This window comes from Lotus japonicus, chromosome 1 (assembly GCF_012489685.1).
Source record: "Lotus japonicus ecotype B-129 chromosome 1, LjGifu_v1.2".
Classification (NCBI taxonomy): domain Eukaryota; kingdom Viridiplantae; phylum Streptophyta; class Magnoliopsida; order Fabales; family Fabaceae; genus Lotus; species Lotus japonicus.
The window spans coordinates 108,389,074-108,412,403 of NC_080041.1; the positions used below are offsets into that span (position 1 = coordinate 108,389,074).

Sequence of the window (23,330 nt, forward strand, 5' to 3'; positions counted from 1 at the left end):
TGGTAATTTCATTTGTAGGCAACCAATAACATAAACAGAACGAAAGAGCATGAATTCAATATAATACAATGGAAGTTCAATTGTAGTACTTAGAAGTCTAAGAAATAATTATTAAATGTCAAAAGTGATACTAAAATGATAGATATTAATGAATCATACATACATATGCATGTGCATATATACATAAATATTTGCAGATACAGAATTTTAAGTGACATATACTTTTTCCTTTATTTTTACTTTTTACTTATTTGGCTGTTATTTTCATTAGTAAGTAAAATGATAAGAGAAAGTCGATTTTATATTTTTCTGCAAGTTTTATGTAAGATTTAACTTTATTCAATTTTCCCTCGATTGAGGGAGAAAATGATAGCTAGTGTTAATGTAAGTTGTTCAACGATTTTAGAATATGACATCACGTAGAGGACGACTATGACTTGTATGATTTATCATGTATAAACATATTAAAGTTGTTTTTAATTAAATTTTTACTGATGTGTTCATTTGAAAAATTTGAACCCCCTCCATTCAAAAAAATAAAATAAAAATTGAACCCTTGACCTCGGGGTCCTGAATCCGCCACTGTTCATAACCACATGGGTGAGGTGCTGGATGCTGCTTCCGCATCTCATTTTCAAGTGTTGTCGTCGTTACTGCCATTGCTAGTGGTTTTGTGCTTCCGTTTTGAGATGGATTGCTGGAAGGTTTATGAGCTTTGGCGGAAAGCTAAGTCATGAAGCTCTTATCTACTACTTCTTATTCTCAAGTTTGCATTTCACTATTCCTACAAAACATCAAATCAGCTTGCGCCACCTGTCTTTCTTTTTCTTTAGTTTTCGTTTTTTTTTTAAACTGGAATGTGGGATACGATGTCGTTTCCCACGCCAGTACTCTTCCTCCCCAATCCCCATCTCTAATCGCGTGTTTCATCTCTCTTTCTACCCACTCCACTGTACATTCATCATCTTCTTTTGCCTTGACTTCTCCTTCCCTGCTTTCTTTTTCTCCACTTTCATCCAAACCCTAGTTGTGATTCCGTGTTTATGTTGTTCTTTCCACCCACTTCTCACCAATCCATCAATTGTGTCATTTCGATTGATCTGATGAGGCCTTTCTTTCCGTCGCCGGTTCCTGTTCATTCGTCATTCCCTCTCCTCAGTAGCCAAATTTTTAGGGTTGAATGCATCTACAAAGGTCGATTATGTGGTCAAATTGTCAGTATCAATCCAAATCTCCATTAATTTCTTTAGATTTTTGCATTATGATTACCTACATCTACTAGAGCTGTGGTCCTATCAGTTCAGTTTCAAATTTTGGCTTTAAATACCCCATGCTGTGAACTCCCATTCAACACAATTCCATATCCCAATTTTCAGATTCCTATTCGTTCTGTTTGAAATTTGAAATCTCCTCTATTTCCACTGATTTCACTGATCTGTTTTATTTCTCCATTTTCTGCACAGATGAACTCCATTTGAAACTTATGCCCCGGTAGAGAAGCATGGAAGATCAGAGCAAGGGTTATTAGGAAGTGGGAGATGGCACCAACGGTTGAACCTTCTAAACTAGATGCTTTGCTACTTGTCTTGATTGATGCTGAGGTAATTTTCTCTCTTTATTTGTTTTTAACTGGTTGAAAGGCTTAAATGGAATGTTGGAATTTTACAATGTCAATGAGCTTGAAATCATGGCTGCTGCTGAACATTTTATGTCAACAGATATTGAATGGGATCTAACTAGAAGCTATATTAGTACTGGTACAACAAATAAAGGCAGAAATTTGTGGCTTAATATTGTGTAAAATCAGTCTAAAATGGCATTTGCCTTAGAAGTGTTGGATTTTTGTTACCTATGAATACTGAATCTTGACTTATTATTTATGACAAATTTATATTGATTACCCTTTTTATACTACAGGTATGTAACAACTGCTGTGACTTCAGTTCATGAAATGGAAAATGGTTTCAACATATGGTCTTTCAATGGCAAGCATCTTTATCGTATATTGCAGGACCACTTCTTTCAATTAGCTTATAGAAGAAAAGATATTGAAGGCAAGAAATAAAGATCCAAATTAATTTCATTAGCATGGATGGTTGTTTCCTATTCATTTTTTCCCATTTTTCAATGTAATTATATTAAGGTGCAAATGAGAACTGTCGGTGCTCAGATAAATAGTCACATAACTTTTTATGTACTTTTCCAACTGATATGTGAGGAGTTGAGTTAGAGAGTTGATCCAAATATCTCTACTTTATCTATGTTGTGCTGTCAAAGCATGGTTCCTTATATGCAAATAGGTACTTTCCTCAAGAATATAGAATTTCTATATAATTGAAAATCTTTCTTTTATCTGCAGGTTCCAGAAGCATCAATTTTCTTTATAGAAGATATGAGAAAGGTTCTAGCTGTTTGGTTTAGAAATCTTACAATATAAAGACAGAACCAATGGGAAGAGTTAGATAGTGATGGAATAATAGACTTAATAGATTATAGATGTTTTAACTGTACTTAACATTGTATGTGTTTGGTGTATTGCTTTTTAGTTAAAAAATTCTTATTCCTTTAGGATAATTTAATATACCTATGTTTCTTTCCTATTCTTTACATGAGTAGTTTGAATGTGTCTCTGCTTAGCACACTTAGGAACTAAGAAAAACCTTATTAAAGGAAGAGAAGTTTATTGTAGGATAAACTTCTCTGATGCAGTGCAGTGGAATCTAACTTTTGGCTTTTTTTTTACCCAAGTAGCAATATGATTTTGTTATCGATTAATTCTTAAAAACCAGTGAAAGAGTTGAGATAAATTTATATGCGTGAAGTCATATTAGTATTTGATACTGCAATAAATAAATTGAATTAAACAGACTAAATTTTTTGTGTTTCAGATTGTGAAGACACTAAGTGTGCTGCAGTGAAGGTTGTATTAACACCACCAAAGGCAAAGAAGAAGGCACTCAAGAAAAAGACATGTACTTTCCAACAGCTCTAGGTAAGACCTAGGAGTAAAGGAGCTGAAGAGAATCAGTTTTTTGATAGCCATCTTGCTCCAATTTACAGAATTTAACAGGTTATTGCATTGTCCCACTTTATGTTAGCACCTTTGAATTTAGTAATTTTGAACTATGATTTTTGTTGTTTCTATCAATGTAATGTGATTTAACTAATTTGATATCCTTAAATATAGAAATTTTTATGATTCTGTTTTTATCTTAATTAATCTGTCATACTCATTTTGTTGCTAAAGTAGAAATGAGAAAGAGGAGCATGATAAAAAAGCATTAAAGCCTACAATGACAAAAAAATGATTAGTCACTCTCTTTCTCTCTGCATTTCTTTACTGTTTATCAGCGCTTGCATTTGCAAATTCTGTGTTTAATGAATTTTGTTCTATAAAATTTGGTTCACTCAACTCTTAAGAAGTCTAAAATACTGTTGACTTGAATCATAAGAGAATGCATATTATTTACTTCGATATTATCTGAAGTGAAGACTCATCTATGTTGGTCTCACATCCACAATTGGTTGGACTTGTGACAAAAGCTTACCAATTTACACTTTTGATTCCTTTGATGAAAGTTGTTAATGCCGCAATGGTTTGTTTTTCTGTAAATCCACACTTGCAGGTTATGGTTGCAAGTCATAGTGAGAAAAAATGTGCAGAAGGCATTGGTGCACTGAAGTTTTTAGGACAACTTGATGACAGGCCCCAAAATGGGGGATGACTTGCAACATGGCTCATCTTAGGTTTCTACTTAACCCTTAGAAATTAATTTCATATATTTAAGGTTGAACTTAGGGGCTAATTTGGCTCCAACAGCACACATACATTTTAGGAATCAAGATATAAGTAGTCTTTATTGAGATGTTCAGCATTTATGTGCCATAGTTTTTTCACACCCCAATACTATTTACACCTTATATTTATCTCTCTTCTTTTCTCATCACAATTCTCATTTGCTCTCATTTCTCTTTCCTTTTCATTCTTACTTACAATTTTAGCAAGTACGAAAACATTTTTATCTCCTACTTATGTATTAGATAACCACTTTTAATTTCTTAATGCTATAAGGCTATACCAATGGTGGTAGAAATTGGATTGAAGAAAAAAAGAGTAAGGAATAAATATGATGTTTTAAGTCCATGAATAACAAAGTTCTAGATTCAGGAAACAACTCATTATGCCTTTGGTGGGTGTTCCTCTTCTTCAAAGTTGGTATAATGTTATCTTCTGATTTTATATTGTCACTTCAATTAAAGATTATTGATTTAACTATTTAAAATGTGAAACTTTCTTAGTAATGTGTGTCTAGACCACCTTCCCAGCATCAACACCTGAGAGTTTCAGTTTAATTTAGCAAGATGTGGTCTAGACTATTTATAAATGGAATCCTTCCTTTTGGCCTTCTTTCCATATTTTTTGTGTTTAGAAAAGGATTCTTCTATGCAATCTGTTACTATCTTATGCTGGGTCTCAAATGGTTTATTATGTATAGCTTATATTCCAACTACAACTAAAGTTTCTATCATTGGCATTCCTTCTCCAACTACTTGGAAACCTCACCCTTCCTCCTTATCCTCTTAGTTGGATAGTCCAAATTTTCTACACTTGGAGTTCATTCTCTTAATACAGTATTATCATGTATGTGAATTTCCGCGGCCTTTTTTCCTTCATTTTATGTCCTTTATTTGAGATGGGTTTCCTGGGTCTTATGTTTCTTTTTCCTCCCTCTACTAAGTTTTCATCTCCCTTTCTACGTTTAACTTTTCCTACCTTATTTTTTGTATGTTTTGACATTTGAATGTTCTATTTCAACCATTGTGTTGTGAGAGATGCGTTCATCTTGCATGGAAACTATTTTGGTTTTCTTAATAAATTTCAGTTTTTGGAATTTTGGTCAGGAAGAAGAGTTATTGAAGAATAAGCACCTGGAGGAGGTATCTGATATGGAGAATAAGCAACCTTACCCAAGACCAACTCCATTCTATTCATTGGGAGAAAGTTGCGGCTGGTAGGCCCGCCTCCTTTATATTTCTTAGAGTTCATTTTGTTTGGCTGTCTATCTTTTCTTTACCAGTTTTTCCTGATTTTCAAAAGGGGTTCAAACTCATATTATGTGTTTGTTCTCTTTCACATCATCGTAGTGAATAATTATGTTCCATTTGGTATGGTGAAGTACATTAGTCCCAAGATAGAGGCTTAGATGTAGGGTTTTCATTGAGTATCCTTTTATCCCATGAATTCACAAGATACTGTTAGGAAAATTTGTTGAGATCTTGCAATCAAAACAGTATAGTAGTAAAGGCTGATCTGATTTTAGGCATTATCATCGATGTTTACGTTGTTTATCATATGCTTTTATGCTATATATCTTAGTCTAATTCTGAAGTTTGATTTATTTTGAATTGTACTATTTGCAACCTTCTTCTTTTCTTGCTCTTTCTTTTAATCTTATCAAAAATATCTTTGGATGATGCACTCAAGTGGTTAATTATATGCTTAAATTGAAATTGAGTTTCCATACTTTGATTTCCTGGCTACAATTGTTCTATTTTTCTCTCTAATGAATGTTTGTTTTGCTTTGTTGCACTTTGGCGACAAATTACTATGTAACTTCTACTAACAACTTCTACCTAATATCCGGCTCTACTATCTTGACTTATTAGGTGTTTGTGGAATAAAGAGAGAAAATAAAATTGTGTAAGGTTACAGATTGAAGATTAGAAAGCTATTTAGTCCATGTAGGAGAAGACTTTAGTTGTTGTATTTTACTTGATAATGTTCATCTGTTGTATTTTACTTGATAATGTTGTCAAGTAGCTTCACTGTGCTTACAAAGTCATTCTAGGCTGCATGTTGCCATATAGAACAAGAAGAACTCTCGAGTTTTACTTCAGGAGGAAAAAGTCCGAACATGAATTTGATTTGTCATAATAAAAATAATTCAAACATATTTATAATAATTAAAAGACTTTTATTCAATTGCAGGTTAAATAACCAACATTTTAACAGTAACCAATTATAATATAAACAACAATAACAACACGTTTAACAATTTTTTTTTTGAACGTCACGTTTAACAACTTTATATCATAATATAGTAATATATATTTAACTTTTTCGAAAGAAGAAAATATATTAATGAGGAAATAGACATGAAATACACCAGTTAGCAAAAGCAAAAACAGCTCCAAAAATATAGCACCCAACCCAATCTACCCAAAGCCTATACAAACCCAACTAAAAGCCCTTACAAACCCTAGAAAAACCCACCAAAAACCAAGCAACTCCCAAGCTCCCGCCAACACCCAAGAAAGTCACTTTTCTTATAACGAATATTACTTTCTTCAAGCATTGTATCCAACACTTTCGTCATTTTTTTTACAGCTTTATACTGTAAGTCATTGGCGATGGCCTAAATTTCGTCGGTAATTTTGGCTCCAATTTACCATAATTACTAACAACCGTATTTTCCCCTTTAAAAAGGCTTAATTACACTTTTGGTCCCTCATGTACCATGAATGTGCGATGTAACTCCCCAATGTTAAAACGAGCAATTTTGATCCCGATAGTTTTAATTTGTGAAAATTAGGTCCCTCCGCTAGTTTACTGTCAAATTGCTAACGGAAATTTCTGATTTAGAATATTTATTAAGATTTTACTAAAAAAATTACCACTTCAGCATTTCTTTTAATTTTCTCCATGTCACGTTCATCTTCACTTCATATTCTTCAACGTATGAAAACCCTCAACCGGTCGCACCGCATGACTACCATGGTTGTTAACCCTAACCCCTTTTCCCCCCTCAGTTCTCATCCACTATTCTTCTTCCTCACGCCAAACCCTATTTCTAATCAAACCATCCAACCCAAGCTGAAAACCCAAAAATAGCATAGTGAAGACAGAATCAGAAAAGAAGAAACAAAAATGATGCAGGTAGAGATTTTGAGCAAACAAAAACTGAAAGGTAATTCGAGTTTTAGAAACGGAGACCCACCATCATCGAGACCCAAAACCCCATTTGCTCGGTGGAGAATGCAGATCATGTTTCCAGTATCAGTGAAAAATAGGTTGCTCAACATTAAAATCAGTGTGGAGGACAAATCCCCATCGAAGCCACGATGGTGGTGAGAGCGGTGAGGCTGTTGGAGAGGGAGAAAGAAGTGGTGGAGAGAGATCGATGAGGGGGGGGGGGGCGAGGAGAGAAAAAGAGAGAAAGAGATCGAGAGTGATGTCAGAGATGGTGGTGAAAGATCGATGGTAGAATGTTGGCACCTTTGCTGGGTTTGAAACGAAGCCACGATGGTGGTGAGAGGGGTGAGGCTGTAGAGAGGGAGAAAGAAGCGGTGGAGGGAGATTGATGGGAGAAAGCGATGAAAGAGATGGCGGAGAGAGACCAATGGGAAAATTAGGTCCCTCCGTCAGTTTAAACTGCTCGTTTTAAACATTGGGGAGTTAAATTGCACAATCATAATACATCAGGGACTAAAAAAACAATTAAGCCTAAAAAAATTCACATTTACCTACAATTACTACTGTCAGTACGTGGCGGAAATACTTGGCATAAAATATTACCAACAATATTTGCCGACGTTGCGGTCATTTTTTTTACATTATTGTACATAATTTTGGTAAATTAACATATCATTTTCAACTTAAAAAGTTAGTTTAATTTAATTAAAAATATAAAAAGACTACTGACAGTTTTGATAGTTTGTAAAAATGTAAATAAAATACCATGTGCTTTGCCGACGGCAGCATCCGTTGGTAAAGGTACTCAATCCTATATGAATATTCGCACTCTATCGGATGCGTGACTCTAAAATTCAGTTAATTTGTGTATGGATCGATGTGAAAGGCATAAGAGCAACTCCAACGCTGGTTTCTTAACCCAGCTGGAGTTGCTAAGATCTGTTTCTTATTTTGTGGCTGCATTGGAGTTTGCTTACTTGGCACTTTTGGTTTCTTAGCAACAGTGCAGAGTTCCTTCCACAAGGAACTCTGCTTTTTGGTTTCTTAGATTAAAAAAATGATATTTTCTCTCACTTTGCATCAACGGATTTCAGAGGGAAAGAAACAGAATGAACATCAACACACAGCTAATGAAATGTTCAGAGGGAAAGAAACAGAATGTGGAATCAGCACACACAGCATGAACATATACCACAATTCCATAAATTTTATTCAACAAAATAAGAAAATAATTACAAAGCTAATGAAATGTTGTGAAGATGAATTTTTTACATAGAAAAAATAAAAACCAAAAAACACAGCAGCTGAAAGGGTCGGTGGAGCTCCGATCCGGTTGTTTTTTGCTCCAATCTGGAAGGGAAATGAGAGAAGTTCAATAGAAGAGTACAGGAACTGACGAAAATCAACAAAATCAACATAAACTTGCCTCAAATCGGCTTGCATGTGTGAAAAGAAAGCTCTTTTGAGAGATATCAGGCCTTGAGCGCATGGAAGAGGGGCGGTGGAGGCTGATTCGTGGGTGGATCGTGGCGTGGTAGGAGACAGTGAGTGGGTGAGCGAGAAATGAGGAAGGAGGCGGCTAGGTGGAGAGGGAGAGAGCTTGAGGAAGAGAGCGTGGAAGGGAGGCTGCTAGGGTTAGGAGGAAGGGGATGGGTGAGGAGGCTGCTGGGTTAGGAGGAAGAGAGCGTGGAAGGGAGTGGAAGGGGGAGGCTGCTGGGTTAGGAGGAAGAAAGCGTGGAAGGGATTGGAAGGGAGTCTGCTAGGGTTAGAATGAAGGGGATGGGAGAAAAGAAAATGTATTTATAGTGGGTGACCGGCTGAGCCGGTCATCCCACCGTTGTAGACCGGCTGGAGCCGGTTTTATGCCCGTTTGGGCTTTTTTTTTTTTTGAATTTTTTTGAATTGACCGGTTTGACCGGTTTTCTTACCGTTTTTCAATTCTCAGCATCTTTACCTTATATATAGTCTCAGCAATAACAAGAACAACAACAAGTATTGTATTCATTGGCCCAAACCAGTATTTAACCTTCAATTCCCAGCTTCTTTACTCTCACAATTTCTCTCTTGTCCAAAAATTCTCAAATTTCTCAAAATGTCTAATCCTTATGAGCAATATTATCCACTGCTCGACAATGAAACACCTCCTACCAGTGAAGGTTTGCAACCTTCGCCTATGTTTCCGCCACAAAACCAACCTCCGCAGATGATTCACCCGCAAAGCCAACCTATGATGGTGTTCCAACAACAAAACCAACATTCGCAGATGATTCGCCCGCAAAGCCAACCTATGCCGATGTTCCAACAACAAAACCCACATCCGCAAATGTATCAACCACAAAGCCAACATCCGCAGATGTGTCACCCTCAAAACGAACCTCCTCACACCGGTGGTAATGTTCAAAATCCTTCGTATCAAATGTTTCCACAATCGTTCTACCATCAAAACCAACCTCAGGGTCAAATGGGACCATATCCACCACAAATGCCTTATCCAAACAATCCACAATATTGCATGTATCCACCACAATACCAAGCACCTCCTACTGGTAGCAGCAGTAGTTCAAAAGTCTCAAGTACACAATGTGAGGCTATGCCCGATGAGCCTGAATTTTCTACTCAACGGGGTCTAGATGATATTGATCTTGAAGAATCCGGAAAGAAACGCACCAAATGGAGTGGTAAAGATAATATACTTCTTCTTCAATCATGGCTCAACGTTTCTACCGATCGGGTCGTGGGAAATGAGCAAAAGTCAGATTTGTTCTGGAATAAGATTCGAGCCCAATATGAGGAGTACCGCGACGATGCCTCTCCTTCGAGGACATGGTTATCCCTGAAATCTCATTTTAATAAATTGAATGCTGATCTTCAAAAATTTGTCGGTTGCCACACTAAAGCCGTCAATCATTGGAAAAGTGGACACTCAGATAAGGACATCATGGCTACGGCGCATCAATTATATCATGTAGATACGGGTAAAGATTTCAAACATGAGAATGAATGGCGGTTGGTGAAGGATGAACCAAAGTGGAAGGGAACATTTATGACAACCAGTTCAACGAGGCAGAAGAAGTCAGGAGATGGGGTGTATGCAACATCGTCTGACCGGAGTGCATCAATTGAGGGCGACGAATATGAGGCCACACAACCAGCAACCCGTCCGTTGGGAAAAAAGAACCAGAAAAGGAAGGCCAAAGTAGGAGACACAGCTTCAAGTGATCTCGATTATGTTCCTAACTCCGAGATGATAGCCATCGGGAAAGCTAAACTGGGATTCCTTGCGAGTTTTGAGAAGCTCAAGACTGAAGAACTGGAGGTGAAAAAGGAAAAAAACAAACTTCAAAAGGCGCGGTTATTGAAGGAATACAAAGATATCCTTATGGAGGACACATCACAAATGAACGAGGTGCAGTTAGCAACGCATCAGCGCCTAGTTGAATTCGCCATGAAAGAACTAGGAATGTCTTAATTCTTGTTGTTGTCTTTCTTAGCGTGTGCCAATGTTGTGATTTTAGCATTTCTACTTATTGATTCTGCATTAGTGTTGTAATTTTAGCATTTCTACTTATGTGTATTGCATCAGTGTTGTAATTTTAGCATTTCTACTTATGTGTATTGCATCAGTGTTGTAATTTTAGCATTTCTACTTATGTATTCTGCATTAATGTTGTACTTTCAGTATTCGAATTTTTCTTAATGTGTACTGCGTTTCTACTTATGTGTTCTATATAGTCGTTGGGGAATATAGTCGTTCGAGAATATAGTCGTTGGAGAATATAGCCGTTGGGGAATATAGCCGTTGGAGAATATAGCCGTTGGGGAATATAGCCGTTGGGGAATATAGCCGTTGTAGAATATAGCCGTTGGGGAATATAGCCGTTGGAGAATATAGCCGTTGTTGTTTCTCTTATTTATACATGTCATATTTCATTCATCTCAACATTCAAGAGTTGTTTTGTCCTCTCATATTGTCTTCCTCCTATCCAATTACACTGATAGTTTCTCATTGTGTCATAGAATGGATCCAAACAATATGGCCGACTTGGACATTTACGACGTTGTCATTGACGAACTTATCAATGACACGACTATAGAAGATATGATGCAGGAGGAGATGGAGTTTTATCAACGACGTGCCAACACCGTTAGGCCCAAGCGAACAAGAAAGGTGATAGAGAGAGATCGTGAAGCTGGGAACGAGCGCTTGTGGAATGACTACTTCTCCGAAAATCCTGTGTACACGGAAGAGCTTTTCCGACGAAGGTTTCGAATGCGAAAGCATGTGTTCCTCAGAATTGTAGGGGCCCTTGGGTCTCATGACCCGTACTTTTTAATGTCTGTCGATGCAGTTGGAAGACAAGGCCTGTCACCATTACAAAAGTGCACCGCCGCTATTCGTATGTTGGCGTACGGATCACCTGCTGACAGTGTTGACGAGTACGTTCGAATTGGTGAAAGTACTGCAATTGAGTGCTTAAAGAATTTTGTGGAAGGTGTGTGTGCAGTATTTGGTGAAACATACTTGAGGCGCCCGAACCAGGAAGACATTACCCGCTTACTTCAATGGGGCGAGTCTCGTGGATTTCCAGGTATGTTGGGTTCTATTGATTGTATGCATTGGGAATGGAAGAATTGTCCAGTTGCGTGGAAAGGTCAATTCACCCGAGGTGATCATGGAAAGCCCACAATCATGCTTGAAGCAGTGGCATCACAAGACTTGTGGATTTGGCATGCATTTTTTGGCATTGCAGGTTCTAACAATGACATTAATGTGCTAAATCAATCTCCGGTTTTCAATGAGGTTTTGAGTGGAAATGCTCCCATGGTGAACTTTAGCGTGAATGGAACAATGTATAACATGGGATACTATCTAGCAGACGGTATATATCCCCCGTGGGCTACATTTGTGAAGACCATCCCAATGCCGCAAGGAGAAAAAAGGCAAAAATTTGCGAAAAGACAAGAAGGAGCAAGAAAGGACGTTGAACGTGCATTCGGCGTTCTCCAATCTCGGTTTGCAATAGTTCGTGGTCCATCACGCTTTTGGCATCCGAATGAGATGAAGTCAATAATGTATGCTTGCATCATATTGCACAACATGATTGTTGAAGATGAGCGCAACACGTACCGAGGTAATTTTGTTTATGATCAGGTCAATAATGACATATTGGATGCTGAAGTAGTAAGTGGTCCTATTCCCGCTTTTAGAAATATCTTGGAAAGAAGAGCACATCAAATTGATAGGTCAATTCATCACCAGCTTCAAGCAGACTTGGTGGAGCATATTTGGCAGCTTCCCGAAAACGAGAATAATGAAAATTAACCTTCAAGTGTTATTATGTATTTCATTTCAAATGTATTGTTGCTTATTTTTCATTGTCATGTATTTTCTTTCGTCTTTATTTCTATCATTCAATAAAATTGTTTTTGCTAGAAATAACACAATGTACTTTTTTATTTTTGTTTCAAGTTAACATGCCGATATTTAAATTTAATTGTTTTAAATATTAAGTAAAATTAAATTTAAATTAAATTCGTATTAATTTTAATTAAATTATTTTTAAGTTGAAGTATTGATTTAGTATTAAATTTTAAATCTAAATTGAGTGAAAATAAATATTATTAATTTATGTTGTATGGTGGGACACGGGTGGGACCCTTCAAATAGTAATTTAAGAAACCATGGGTTGGAGCAAAATCTGCTTCAGTTTCTTAGGAGTTTCTTAAGTCTGATGTGACAGACAGGGCCCACAGGAATAGTGCTGAATAGTGTGTTAAGAAACCAGATAAGAAATTGTGGGTTGGAGTTGCTCTAAGGCATAAGGAATAAAAAAAATATCAACTATAAAGCATCGATTAATCACGTGAGACGACCATAAAGCTTGAACTTGAACATGCTTCTTCTCCACACATGTAAAATATATCCCTTCCCGGGATATATATCTTCACGTGAGGCCATGCAGCTTAAAGATGCTTCTTCTCCATACATGTAGATCCTAATTATGTGATGTTCATTTTAGATATCATCCGTGCGGAGCAGGATTTGGGAGTGACTTCCATTATTTCCCGTCTTCGCATCTCTTTCTTATCTTCATCTCCGATTCTCAACGCAGATACACTTTTTCCTATTTCAATGTCACCATGTCTCCGACGTGTCACCGCAAAGATCTCAAACTTGTAATAAGATATAAAACAATATTTGATATTTTTTTTGGGTTATATGTGGATATAAAAAGTTTCATACCAAGTTTGAAATTATAATTACTGATTAATGAGTTAGGAATTTCATAAATCTTTATTTCATTTTTTATAAAAAAATTAGGATATTTGGTTTGTGATTACATTCCAAGGAAGATGACTAGGAATTAATGTTATTCTTGAATAAATTTTATAAATATGCTTGATAAATTTTTAATATTTTCGGGAATATTGTTAAATTTTATTTAATTTTAAAAATTGGAAAATAAGATAGAATGTTGTAAAAGTGGGAAGTTATGTTTTAAAAAAATCTTTTCTCGTGGGAATGAAAGATTCCCAACCTATAATTTGATAGGAACATGCAAAAATGACAGGAAAATTGATGGTTATTTCATTCTTGGAAATAATTGATATCCGAAATTCTGAATTTTCAATCTTTCAGAATACCTATTCTCAACCTCAACATTCTCGGGAACGTGTTTTCATACCCTAAACAAACCCCCCTAGGATTGGGTTAAACAACCCATAGGGTAATTTAGACAACTTACCCCTTTTTATTTACCATACTTTAATTTTCTGATTTAGAATTTCTTTTATTTTCCTATCATTATCATGCATTCGAAACACTAATTATGTCATGTTTGGTAGAATTTATTTTAATTTATTTTATAGTACAAAGTCTTAAATGTGTGTTTGAGAGAACTTAGGTAAATAGTTTATCACCTGCTTAATTATAAGTATTTATTTTGAGCTTATTTTTCATAAGTTGTTCATATTAACTTATAATTAAGAGTATAGGTTTCCATATAACTTTTTTCAGGTTATTTCAATAAGAGATTAATTTCTATGCACTGACAGTCTAAATAAATTTTTCAAAATCACTTAATCACATCCTTCATTTTGCTAGCTCATAATTAATTTTGAATTTAATAATATTTAAAATAGAAAATAGAAGGTTGTGATTGAGTGACTGTATAAAACTTTTGACATCGTTAGTGCATAGTATAAATTAATCTCTTTCAATAAGGGCTTAAATAAACTATTTACCCAAATGCATGCACCCTTAATTAAAGTATTAAACTATGTTGTTTTATAACATTACATGGTGGTTTCCAAATTTTACGACTAGATTAAAATTAGTAAGTCCGCTACTAATATATTTTTTTTTGTTACATGGGAAAATAAAAACAAACTAGACTAGGGAATCCTGACACATGATGAGAACAATATGAGATGGAGATAGACGCCATATTTTCAGACACTCTCCATCCCGCTCGCCATGGTCTTCGCCAAAGCATCTGCCACCAAATTCCGCTCTCGAGGTGTATGCCGTAAATATTAATTCATGTACGTATTTGCAATATTTATCTCTAAATTCTAATTAAATTTTCATTTTTTAAGCTTAGTTTCAAGTGTGTGTATATATATAATATTTTTTAAATAATGAATGTACCTAAAGAAATTAGGAGAATAATCTTTTATTCACACCTTAAAGATGAGGTGAAAAGAGGTAGAAGAGAAGAGAGGTAGGAAGAAAAGAGAAAAAAAAATAAAAATGTTATAGATGATTTAATAGATAAAGAAGAGAGAAATATATAAAAAATAAAGATAAAAAAATATGAGAAGTGTGGATGAATCATAACTCAAGAAATTATATTCAATTGTTGATAAATGTACCAACGTCGACATGCTATAGCCTTATTCACACCTCAAAGATGAGGTAGAAAGAGGTAGATGAGAAGAGAGGTAAGAAGAATAGAGAGAAAGAGTAAAGATGTGATAGATGATTTAATTGATAGAGAAGAGAGAAATATATAAAAAATAAAGATGAAAAAGATATGAGAGGTGTAGATGAATCATAACTCAAGAAATTATATTCAATTGCTGATAAATGTACCAACCCTAGCTTAAAGTTTATGAGGGGGATTGAATTCCGGACAAAAGAAATGTGAAGTGAATTGCAGCCAACGGCCAGTGGCGGACCTACCACATGGCTTGGTAGGTCCAATGCCCTGGCTCAAAGAAAAAAAAAATAAAAATCTCTTTGGACTAGGTAGGTTTTTTGGCCAAAAATTTTTTTAGAGAAAAGGCAAAATTTAAAGGAAGGCAAAGTTTAGGGACTTAATCAAAAATTTTGCCTAGGCTTCCTAAAATTTCTAGTTCCGCCACTGCCAACGGCAACATCTTAGTTTAATTAACCGCACAATATTTTGAAAACAAAACCTTGAGGAATTCAAAAACACATTTTGAGCAATATCCAAAGTACCATATAGTCGCATGCCAAATTGTAATATAAATCTTCAATTTCTTTTGCAGTTGAAAACAAGAATAGATTACTTGGAATTAGATGAAATGCTCTCGAGGACTCTGATACAAAGCTGAATAGAAACCTATAATTAGTTCAAAATCGAATACCATATATACCATAGACAAATATGCAGAACACTCAAAGAATAAGTGAGTAGAATATTTCATCTCAGCAAGCTGCATAAATAGTTTTTGTTCTGATTGCAAAATCCTCCTTATCAAGTTGTGTTTTGCAAAAAGTGTGGTGTAAGAATAACGAATTAAAGTTGACCTTTATACATTATTTAATTGAGAATCTATCAATGGCAAATCTGTAAAATCAACCCAGTACATATTTGCAGAGGGATATATATGCAACATTCGTTCAAATCAAACCCAAACAAGTGAAGGCGCAATGCCTAGATCAACTGATCCTCTTGTTGTTGGAGGTGTAATAGGAGAAGTCTTAGATCCTTTTACAAGTTCTATCTCTCTAAGGGTTGTCTATAACAATACCTCACAAGTTATCAACTGTTGTGAGCTTAGGCCTTCCCAAATCGCCAGCCAACCAAGAGTTGAAGTTGGTGGTCATGACCTCAGGACCTTTTACACTCTGGTAATTAAACATGTTCATAATAATCCACAAACAACATTGGTTAATTTATTATATATTTAGCTAGCAATAGCATGCATGTTTTAGGGTGTAACTTTTTTATTTCAATATTCATAACTATATGTAACAGATAGTCAGATATTGTAAATTATAAGTGTTTCTCATCGTAAACTTCAATGTTATGTATTACACATAATTACAAATCGAACTCTACAAATTATAAGCGGAAATGGTATTCATAACTATATATGTATACATTTTATTAATCCATGCAGTTAATTTGCAGATCATGGTGGATCCTGATTCACCTAGCCCAGGTGATCCACATCAAAGGGAATATTTGCATTGGTAAGTACTTCCCCTCACTTTCATTCATGTGTCTGTTTTTTTCAGGCAAATGTTCTTGGCGGGTACAATTTATCTTTTCGATGTACCAAAAAAAAATAGTTCCTCCTCAGGGTTTGAACTCTTCATCCCACCCAACCCTTATGCCCCTAGCTCTTACCACATAAGTCCTTCTCCATCATTTTCATTCACTTGTCCATATTATTCTGCACTGCTAAAATATTTTTGTCTACGTGGGATAAGAAAAATATAGTCCACAATTCAATAAAGCTTTTCTACAAATTAATTTTAGCATATAAAAAATATATTATAAATGACATATACTAAAGGTTAATAGTAAAGACATGTTTTATAGGTGTACTTGTTTTTAACATAATTCGCTACAGAATTACTCCTAAAAACTTGGGATTTTTAAGATGTTAGAAATTGCAATAAGAGGATATTTAATAAATGAACTTGGAAGAGCACTCTAAATTTACGATAAAATACAAACCCAAGAAGAGCACACTCTATAATTGTTATTCGTCCAAATTCTACACACACAAAAATTCCTCAATTCAAGCCCAGTTGTGAAAGATCAAACAAACCCAATTTCAATTTCAGCGTAATATTAAGATGAAAAAAACGACCCAACCCGACTATGAAAGACAAAATGGGATCGCATTTTTGAACACCCCTACTCTTTTGTGTAGAATTACCATTGTTGAAACTATGCATAAGATCACTTTCCATGCTATAGTTAATAGTGTAAGGGCATTAATTTTAATGTCATACTCACTATGACTAGAGCAAAGTCAAATTTTTATTTAACTTCATTAGATTTAACTTTTGTGTTAATATTATTCACTAGATTTTCATTTTCCAAATGCCTAGGTTAGTAACCAATATTCCAGCAACTACAGGAGCAAACTTTGGTACGTACACAGCTTTTATTTATCTGATTTGATCATTACATGACAAATGTTCACTTCATTAAATTTAATTTCTTGCTAGTTAATATTATCGACTTTTTTTTAATGTATTTGATTTGGTAGGAGAAGAGATTGTATCTTATGAAAGTCCACGACCAACAGCAGGGATTCATCGTATAGTTTTTGTGCTGTTTCGTCAGTTGGGGGGTAGACAAACACTACATGCACCTGGGTGGCGCCAAAATTTTCACACTAGAGACTTTGCCGAGGTTTACAATCTTGGATCACCTGTCGCTGCAACATACTTCAACTGTCAACGAGATGCTAGGAGTACTGCAAGGAACAGCAGGAGATAATTAATCAAAATGATGAATTAATTACTAGGTAATTAAGCCCTTAATTTGATGAGATAATGCATATGAAGATTAAGCAAACCCAAACTTAATTCTGCTGATCTAATTATTAAAGACAGCGATATATTATAATAATCCTTTCAAAAATTGCCATTAAATAAGCTCTTTCAGACAGAAACATGTCACTTGAGCAGTGTTTATTGGATCTTAAAAATCTATGCCAGTCATTCAAAGCATTAGTTAGCTCTGTTTGCTGCCTGCATATAAGGCTTATTATGTATGCAAGAATAAATTTCTGAATTTTCTGAAAGATCTGTCCTTTGTTTTTTGGGTCCAAAGATCTCTTCTTTTGTTTAAACAGTGCATATATAACTCTCTTTGAGATTTTGGGCTGCTATTATAACAAACTTCATAGCCCATCAGATAGGGATGAGGATGACAATGCATAACTAAATAGGACATACAATTGACCAAAAAAAAAAATAGGACATACATAAAAAAGACTTCAGCATCAATGCATCCCAAATCCAAGAATTGAATGGAACCTTTGGATGTCACTTCCCATGTACATATAGTCAATCAAAGTTTGCAATAGTTGAGGAGACTTGTTTTGAACGTTGCACTATACATATGCTCTATTACCGGGGAAACCAACAAGGGACAAGACCACAATATACATGCAAATACAACATGTAGCATCTATTACCAGGTCAAATTGCCACAGATATTTCAGCTTTTAAAGGCAAGCATCAAATGTCAATGTTAATAAAAAGACTACAGGACAGGACAACCCTTTGCATGATGAAGCATGCATCCTCATATCCACTGTAAGTAGGTAGAGTGGTAGACCTACAACCAAAAGCAAGTTATTGAATATAATGAGAAGGCATTCCAAAATTCACTGTAGCTCTTGCTTGTTATATTATTATATTTCATGTATTTAATACAACAAACGGATTGCAAAACACAGACGATAATCTTAATCATTGTCAAGCAACCACTTATCCCAAAAGCTTAAGCTGTTCGGTAAGGGCCACTTTAATGGTTTTATATTATACTCTAACAATCACCAAGGACAAAACTCATCAGAAAGTACTCACAAGGTGCACTGTTAGGCCAATAAACTTATTCTAGAAAATTGCAGCATGGCACTGACAAAGAATTAGGGTGTGTTTGACTAAATAGCTTAATTAAACTTATTTATAACTTAATTCGAGAAGATTATTGAAATAAGCTCAAAGTAGCTTATTTTCTTGCACAACATATACGAATGCTGATAATACTATAAGTGATGTCAGAGAAACTAACCTCAATGTTCTGATTGTAATATACAAATATTCCAGGATCAATGCAGAATTTGACAAATCAGTTTGGAATAATCTTCAACAGCTCGATATCAAACAATAGAGTCTTGTCTATCAATCCTTGGTTCCTTAGCACAAAATCCAAGGCTCGTTGGCCCTGCAACACATATTTTCATTGCATCTTCCTCAGAAACAATTCAGATAGTTGGTAAAAGAAGACTCAACTCTTACCGAAAATGTTGTTGGTCTTGGGCCACCCTTATTGTAATCATTCTCAGGATATCCAAGTTCAGGGGGCACAATTACCCTGCATCACTGACGAACATAGTGAAATTTGCATTTCTCTCCTTAAACATCTCTCTAGGCAGTATATGAATCCATTGCACATGTGCGTAGGTTTTAAAGCATATTCAGTTTTTAATGGATTAAAAAATGTAAGCAAAAGATTCTGAACTAAATATATAGGATATTATGGTATCATTTGATCCATATAGCTGATCCCGCCTCGTGAGTAAAAGGCTTTGGTTGTTGTTGTATTCTGAACCAAATATTCCAGTGACTCACAATTTCAACCTAGGAAATTCAGGATGTTGTGAAGTGCCCTGAATCCATAGTTAGAATTGAAAGAAGTTCTCAGTCAGCAAAATAAAGTAAGGATGTTGTTAGGTCTCCCAAAATCCTGAGTTAGAATTGATAGAAGCTGCAGTTCAACAAAAAAAAAGTATTTTGCCTCATGGAATGCCATCACCAACTGTTGGCGTGATATCCATGGTACTTAATGTTATTCATAATACCATTCTTCACAAAACACAAAAGTTCAGGCCATTGGATTGGCAGGAAAAAACTTGAACACAACACAACTCAGCCACATAGTATGTGTCAAAGTATTTCTAGAAATATTGATGCAGCACCTTCTAATGCCCCCAAGAGCCATGCCTGAAACAGCCTCCTCGAAAGCGGGTATTACCTAAACATTCAAAGCACATAAGAAATCAGTCCTCAGAGCAAAATAATTATGACCTAGTAGAACCAGTTGGTTTTGAATCTTTTGATTTTGACTTATGCTTTTGTTATCCTATCTTATGATTCGCATCCTACATCACTTGTTTCACGCATAGCAGCAGATAATGTGAGCATTATCAGTGAAATAGAGCTCACAACCTATCACAAAATCCTTTCAAGTTGTCAATGAAGAAGTCTCTCACCTCTTGTGATCCTATTTTGAATTTGAAGAAGGCCTTGTCATCACCCTGCATGTCAGAAAAAAAACACAATAGGTGTGTTATAATCATTCACTCCTTCAGTGTCTGGTTAAATGATGCAAAGCATTTCATACCTCAAAGGAACCACCTTTTGTTTTATTTCGGGCTTCAAATATACGGCCGTAATAACCTATGGTGTAGCCATCCCAGTCTACCTGAATGGAATTTGAAGCCCATAAGTTGCTTCAGTTATCTAATTTGAAGAGAGAACAATAGTATCTAGAAAGGGTTCATTTGGAGAAATACAGGTTACTCTAATTTTCTTCACTAAAGTTGTCAATTCCGTGCAAAAGATACCCACCCAAAATCATTCCAGAGAGCCAATAAAAGTTTGCTAGTTTAGTTACACTCTACAGCGCAGGAGAAAAATTGATAAAGACAATGTTTTCATTTTAATTAAGAGCCACTATATCCAAATGTAACTGGCTAAACCTGACTTCTAACAAATTGATTTTAAAAACAATAAAAGAAATGATCAGTGCCTTACCACTACTGTGTCTCCAATCTTCGGTTTTGGGCCATCCCCTGGTCGTAAGTCCTGCGTTCTCAATATATGTTATGAACTGTATAAAATAAAAAAGAAGCAGCATGCCTAACCATAAAGTATTTGCAACGTGCAATATCTCACCTTATATTGGAGTCCTGATTCAGTTTCTACGTAGTCCGGGTATCGCATTTTTGATTTACCGTAGTCCTTCCCTCTAAGCGCTGGCACTGCATGTTCAAATTACACGTCATATTGCAAGTATGTTTCTTTCTCATTTTTATACTTTCTTCAATCCAATGTAGCTCAACAGCATCATATTTTTGCCAAAAATTAGAATCAAATTCAAGCCTATATGCATCATCACCACATAAGACACAAACAAATACATCACTTCGGCACTTCCTTCGTCACAGCATGCATAACATGTTCAATCATTTTCCTCCTCCAATTATAAATACGCACACAGTGGCCTTCTTCAGATTACATTCTTATATTCACCATAGCTTACACTTCACAGAACAAATTTCTCTCTGATTTGTGTGGCTCAACAGCATCATATTTATGATAAACATAAGATGGAAATTCAAGCCTATTATCACTAAAGGCAAAAACAATAGAGTTACTTCTTTCCACATAGCATGCAGAACATGCTGAAGCAATCTCCTACTTCCAATTACAACTACACACACTGGTTTTCTTCAAATTACAATTTTATGATAATTCACACTTGACACAAGAATCTATCTCTAGTCTACAAATGCAAATTCAGTTGTGACTACAAATTCAGCAAAGGTAAGTAGAAAACTAGAAAAGTGAGAAGCAAGTTTTGGGAGAGAATTAATTACTGTCAGCGAATTCAGACGCGAGAGCGATTCTTCCGGCGCTGCACAAGGTTCCGGCGACGATGCCGAGGGAAGAGAGAATCATCTTTCTTCGTTCCAACGATGGCGAGCAACAACAACAACTACCAGTACTCTTAGCGTTGCTTTTGGCTGAAAGAAAGCGGTTACTATAGATAGATTAACAAGGAAAGGAAAGTAAAAGCAGTGAGACCGAACGCACCGGAGAAAGAAGCATCGGAGAATTTGTCGTGCTCCTGAGATTGAGAATGAGATTTGGGGAGGGAAAGAGAAGCAACAGATAACGATGAAATTGAAGCCATAACCGTAGCTGCTGTGGAACTTGCTAGATTTCGCACCAATATTCAAGATAACATTTATTATACACCCACCTCGTTTATCAATATGGAAGATGCAGCGAGAATTTGATCACTTGCGACGGAATATAAATCCGCCACAAAGTTCGTGTCAGAGACTTTGCGACAGCAAATAAATCGTCACAAATATGTCAAGGCGTTTGCGACGAAAATACCATCCGTCAAAAAAATCCTTGTGAGTGGGATAAATTTAGCGACGGACTAGAAGTTGAGTAGGGAGAAATAAGTGAGAAATAGAGTGAATTTAAGAAGTTGTTTGGTATGATAAAAGAAAGATATGATAAATAATGAGGTGGAAGCTAGAGAAAAAATTAACTTCTTATTCATTTTTTTTAAAGTAAGAAAGTGGCGGTATAAAACCGGAGAGACCCCGTAAAGGGGTGGGCCCCACTTATGCAGCTCTCTCTCTCACCAAACAAGGTAACTTCTCGCACCCTCCCCTATCTTTTTTCCTCTCATCTCTTTCTACCCTAATTCACTCCTACCAAACACAATGTTAGAGAGGTATTCACTTCGCCGCAAATTCCATCACATAGTTTCTGTCAGTAATATTAGACGACGAATGTGGTTTTTGTAAATCTATGATAGAATTGGCGACGGATATATTTCCGTCGCAAACATTCCCATGTTTGTAAATTAATTTAAACTAACTTTTTTGGTAGATTGTTTTATTTTTTACATTATTTTCTTAAAAAGAACCCAATTAGTACATGGTTGAATCTTCCTAATAGTCATAGTTATGTGATCACTTAAAAAATTCACATGAGAATGTTTTAATCTAGACTATTCGTGATTAGATCTAACATTTGCGATTTATTCTCACATTTCTCAAAAGATATATCTCATAGATATAGATTAGATATACTTATATGTAATAATTGTTTTGGTATTTTAACTTTTTTGAAAGTGGTATAATATATTTGTTATATGTAAAAATAATAATTTAATTTAATTTATAATTTAAAAAATTGCCTCACTTTGTTATTAATAATTGAAATTGAAGATTTCAAAAAAAAAATAACTAAAATTGAAAAGTTTTACAATTAGCTGTAAATATAAAAAATTATTAACAACTAATTAGTATTATTATTAATGTAAAGGTCAAGTCAATTTTAATTATTATTATAATTATATCATATTATTACAATTCCTATTGTTATAATTATTTAAATTTTTTTCTAAAGTTGTGATCAATAATTAAAATTTAAATATGAAAAACTGAATTTTTTACAATTAATAATTAATATAATGTATAATATAAATATTATTAAGAACTAATTAATATTGTTATATGTATAAATCAAGTAAGTGAAGTTTACTTGATTGTTAGATGGCGGCTATGCTGAGAAAGAAAGCTATCGTGAATTTCCCATATTACCCCT

General features: G+C 35.2%; 3 protein-coding genes across 4 annotated transcripts; 2 read left to right on the forward strand and 1 right to left on the reverse strand.

Moving 5' to 3' along the window:
- Positions 1 to 10,798: 10,798 nt before the first annotated feature.
- On the forward strand, positions 10,799 to 12,449 carry LOC130729008 (uncharacterized). The gene has a single exon (XM_057580614.1). It carries the CDS (start codon positions 10,992 to 10,994, stop codon positions 12,294 to 12,296), a length of 1,305 nt encoding a protein of 434 aa, XP_057436597.1. The 5' UTR covers positions 10,799 to 10,991; the 3' UTR covers positions 12,297 to 12,449.
- Positions 12,450 to 15,840: 3,391 nt separating this feature from the next.
- LOC130729011 (protein HEADING DATE 3A-like) lies at positions 15,841 to 17,843 on the forward strand. Its single transcript, XM_057580618.1, has 4 exons — positions 15,841 to 16,073; positions 16,357 to 16,418; positions 17,289 to 17,329; positions 17,450 to 17,843. Exons 1-4 carry the CDS (start codon positions 15,873 to 15,875, stop codon positions 17,680 to 17,682), a joined length of 537 nt encoding a protein of 178 aa, XP_057436601.1. The 5' UTR covers positions 15,841 to 15,872; the 3' UTR covers positions 17,683 to 17,843.
- On the reverse strand, positions 17,521 to 21,963 carry LOC130729009 (peptidyl-prolyl cis-trans isomerase FKBP19, chloroplastic). 2 transcript variants are annotated; one of them, XM_057580616.1, is made up of 10 exons: positions 21,795 to 21,963; positions 21,578 to 21,724; positions 20,874 to 20,959; positions 20,733 to 20,783; positions 20,320 to 20,400; positions 20,189 to 20,233; positions 19,895 to 19,950; positions 19,215 to 19,290; positions 18,988 to 19,140; positions 17,521 to 17,659 (listed from the first exon to the last, which is right to left on the reverse strand). In XM_057580616.1, exons 1-9 carry the CDS (start codon positions 21,892 to 21,894, stop codon positions 19,045 to 19,047), a joined length of 738 nt encoding a protein of 245 aa, XP_057436599.1. In that variant the 5' UTR covers positions 21,895 to 21,963; the 3' UTR covers positions 17,521 to 17,659; positions 18,988 to 19,044. The 2 variants fall into 2 exon arrangements, with proteins under 2 accessions (XP_057436599.1, XP_057436598.1); XM_057580615.1 differs by lacking the exon at positions 17,521 to 17,659 and adding an exon at positions 18,146 to 18,528 and having other exon boundaries at positions 21,795 to 21,962.
- Positions 21,964 to 23,330: the final 1,367 nt, after the last annotated feature.

What these genes read in the sequence shown, in the direction of transcription:
- LOC130729011 (XM_057580618.1), top strand. Translation starts at nt 15,873, where the DNA reads ATGCCTAGATCAACTGATCCTCTTGTTGTTGGAGGTGTAATAGGAGAA. An exon ending in CAAAGGGAATATTTGCATTG is followed by an intron (nt 16,419 to 17,288) that starts GTAAGTACTTCC and finishes CCAAATGCCTAG; the next exon opens with GTTAGTAACCAATATTCCAG. An exon ending in AACTACAGGAGCAAACTTTG is followed by an intron (nt 17,330 to 17,449) that starts GTACGTACACAG and finishes TTGATTTGGTAG; the next exon opens with GAGAAGAGATTGTATCTTAT.
- LOC130729008 (XM_057580614.1), top strand. Translation starts at nt 10,992, where the DNA reads ATGGATCCAAACAATATGGCCGACTTGGACATTTACGACGTTGTCATT.
- LOC130729009 (XM_057580616.1), bottom strand. Translation starts at nt 21,894, where the DNA reads ATGGCTTCAATTTCATCGTTATCTGTTGCTTCTCTTTCCCTCCCCAAA. An exon ending in AATCAGGACTCCAATATAAG is followed by an intron (nt 20,784 to 20,873) that starts GTGAGATATTGC and finishes TTGAGAACGCAG; the next exon opens with GACTTACGACCAGGGGATGG. An exon ending in CAAAAGGTGGTTCCTTTGAG is followed by an intron (nt 20,234 to 20,319) that starts GTATGAAATGCT and finishes TCTGACATGCAG; the next exon opens with GGTGATGACAAGGCCTTCTT.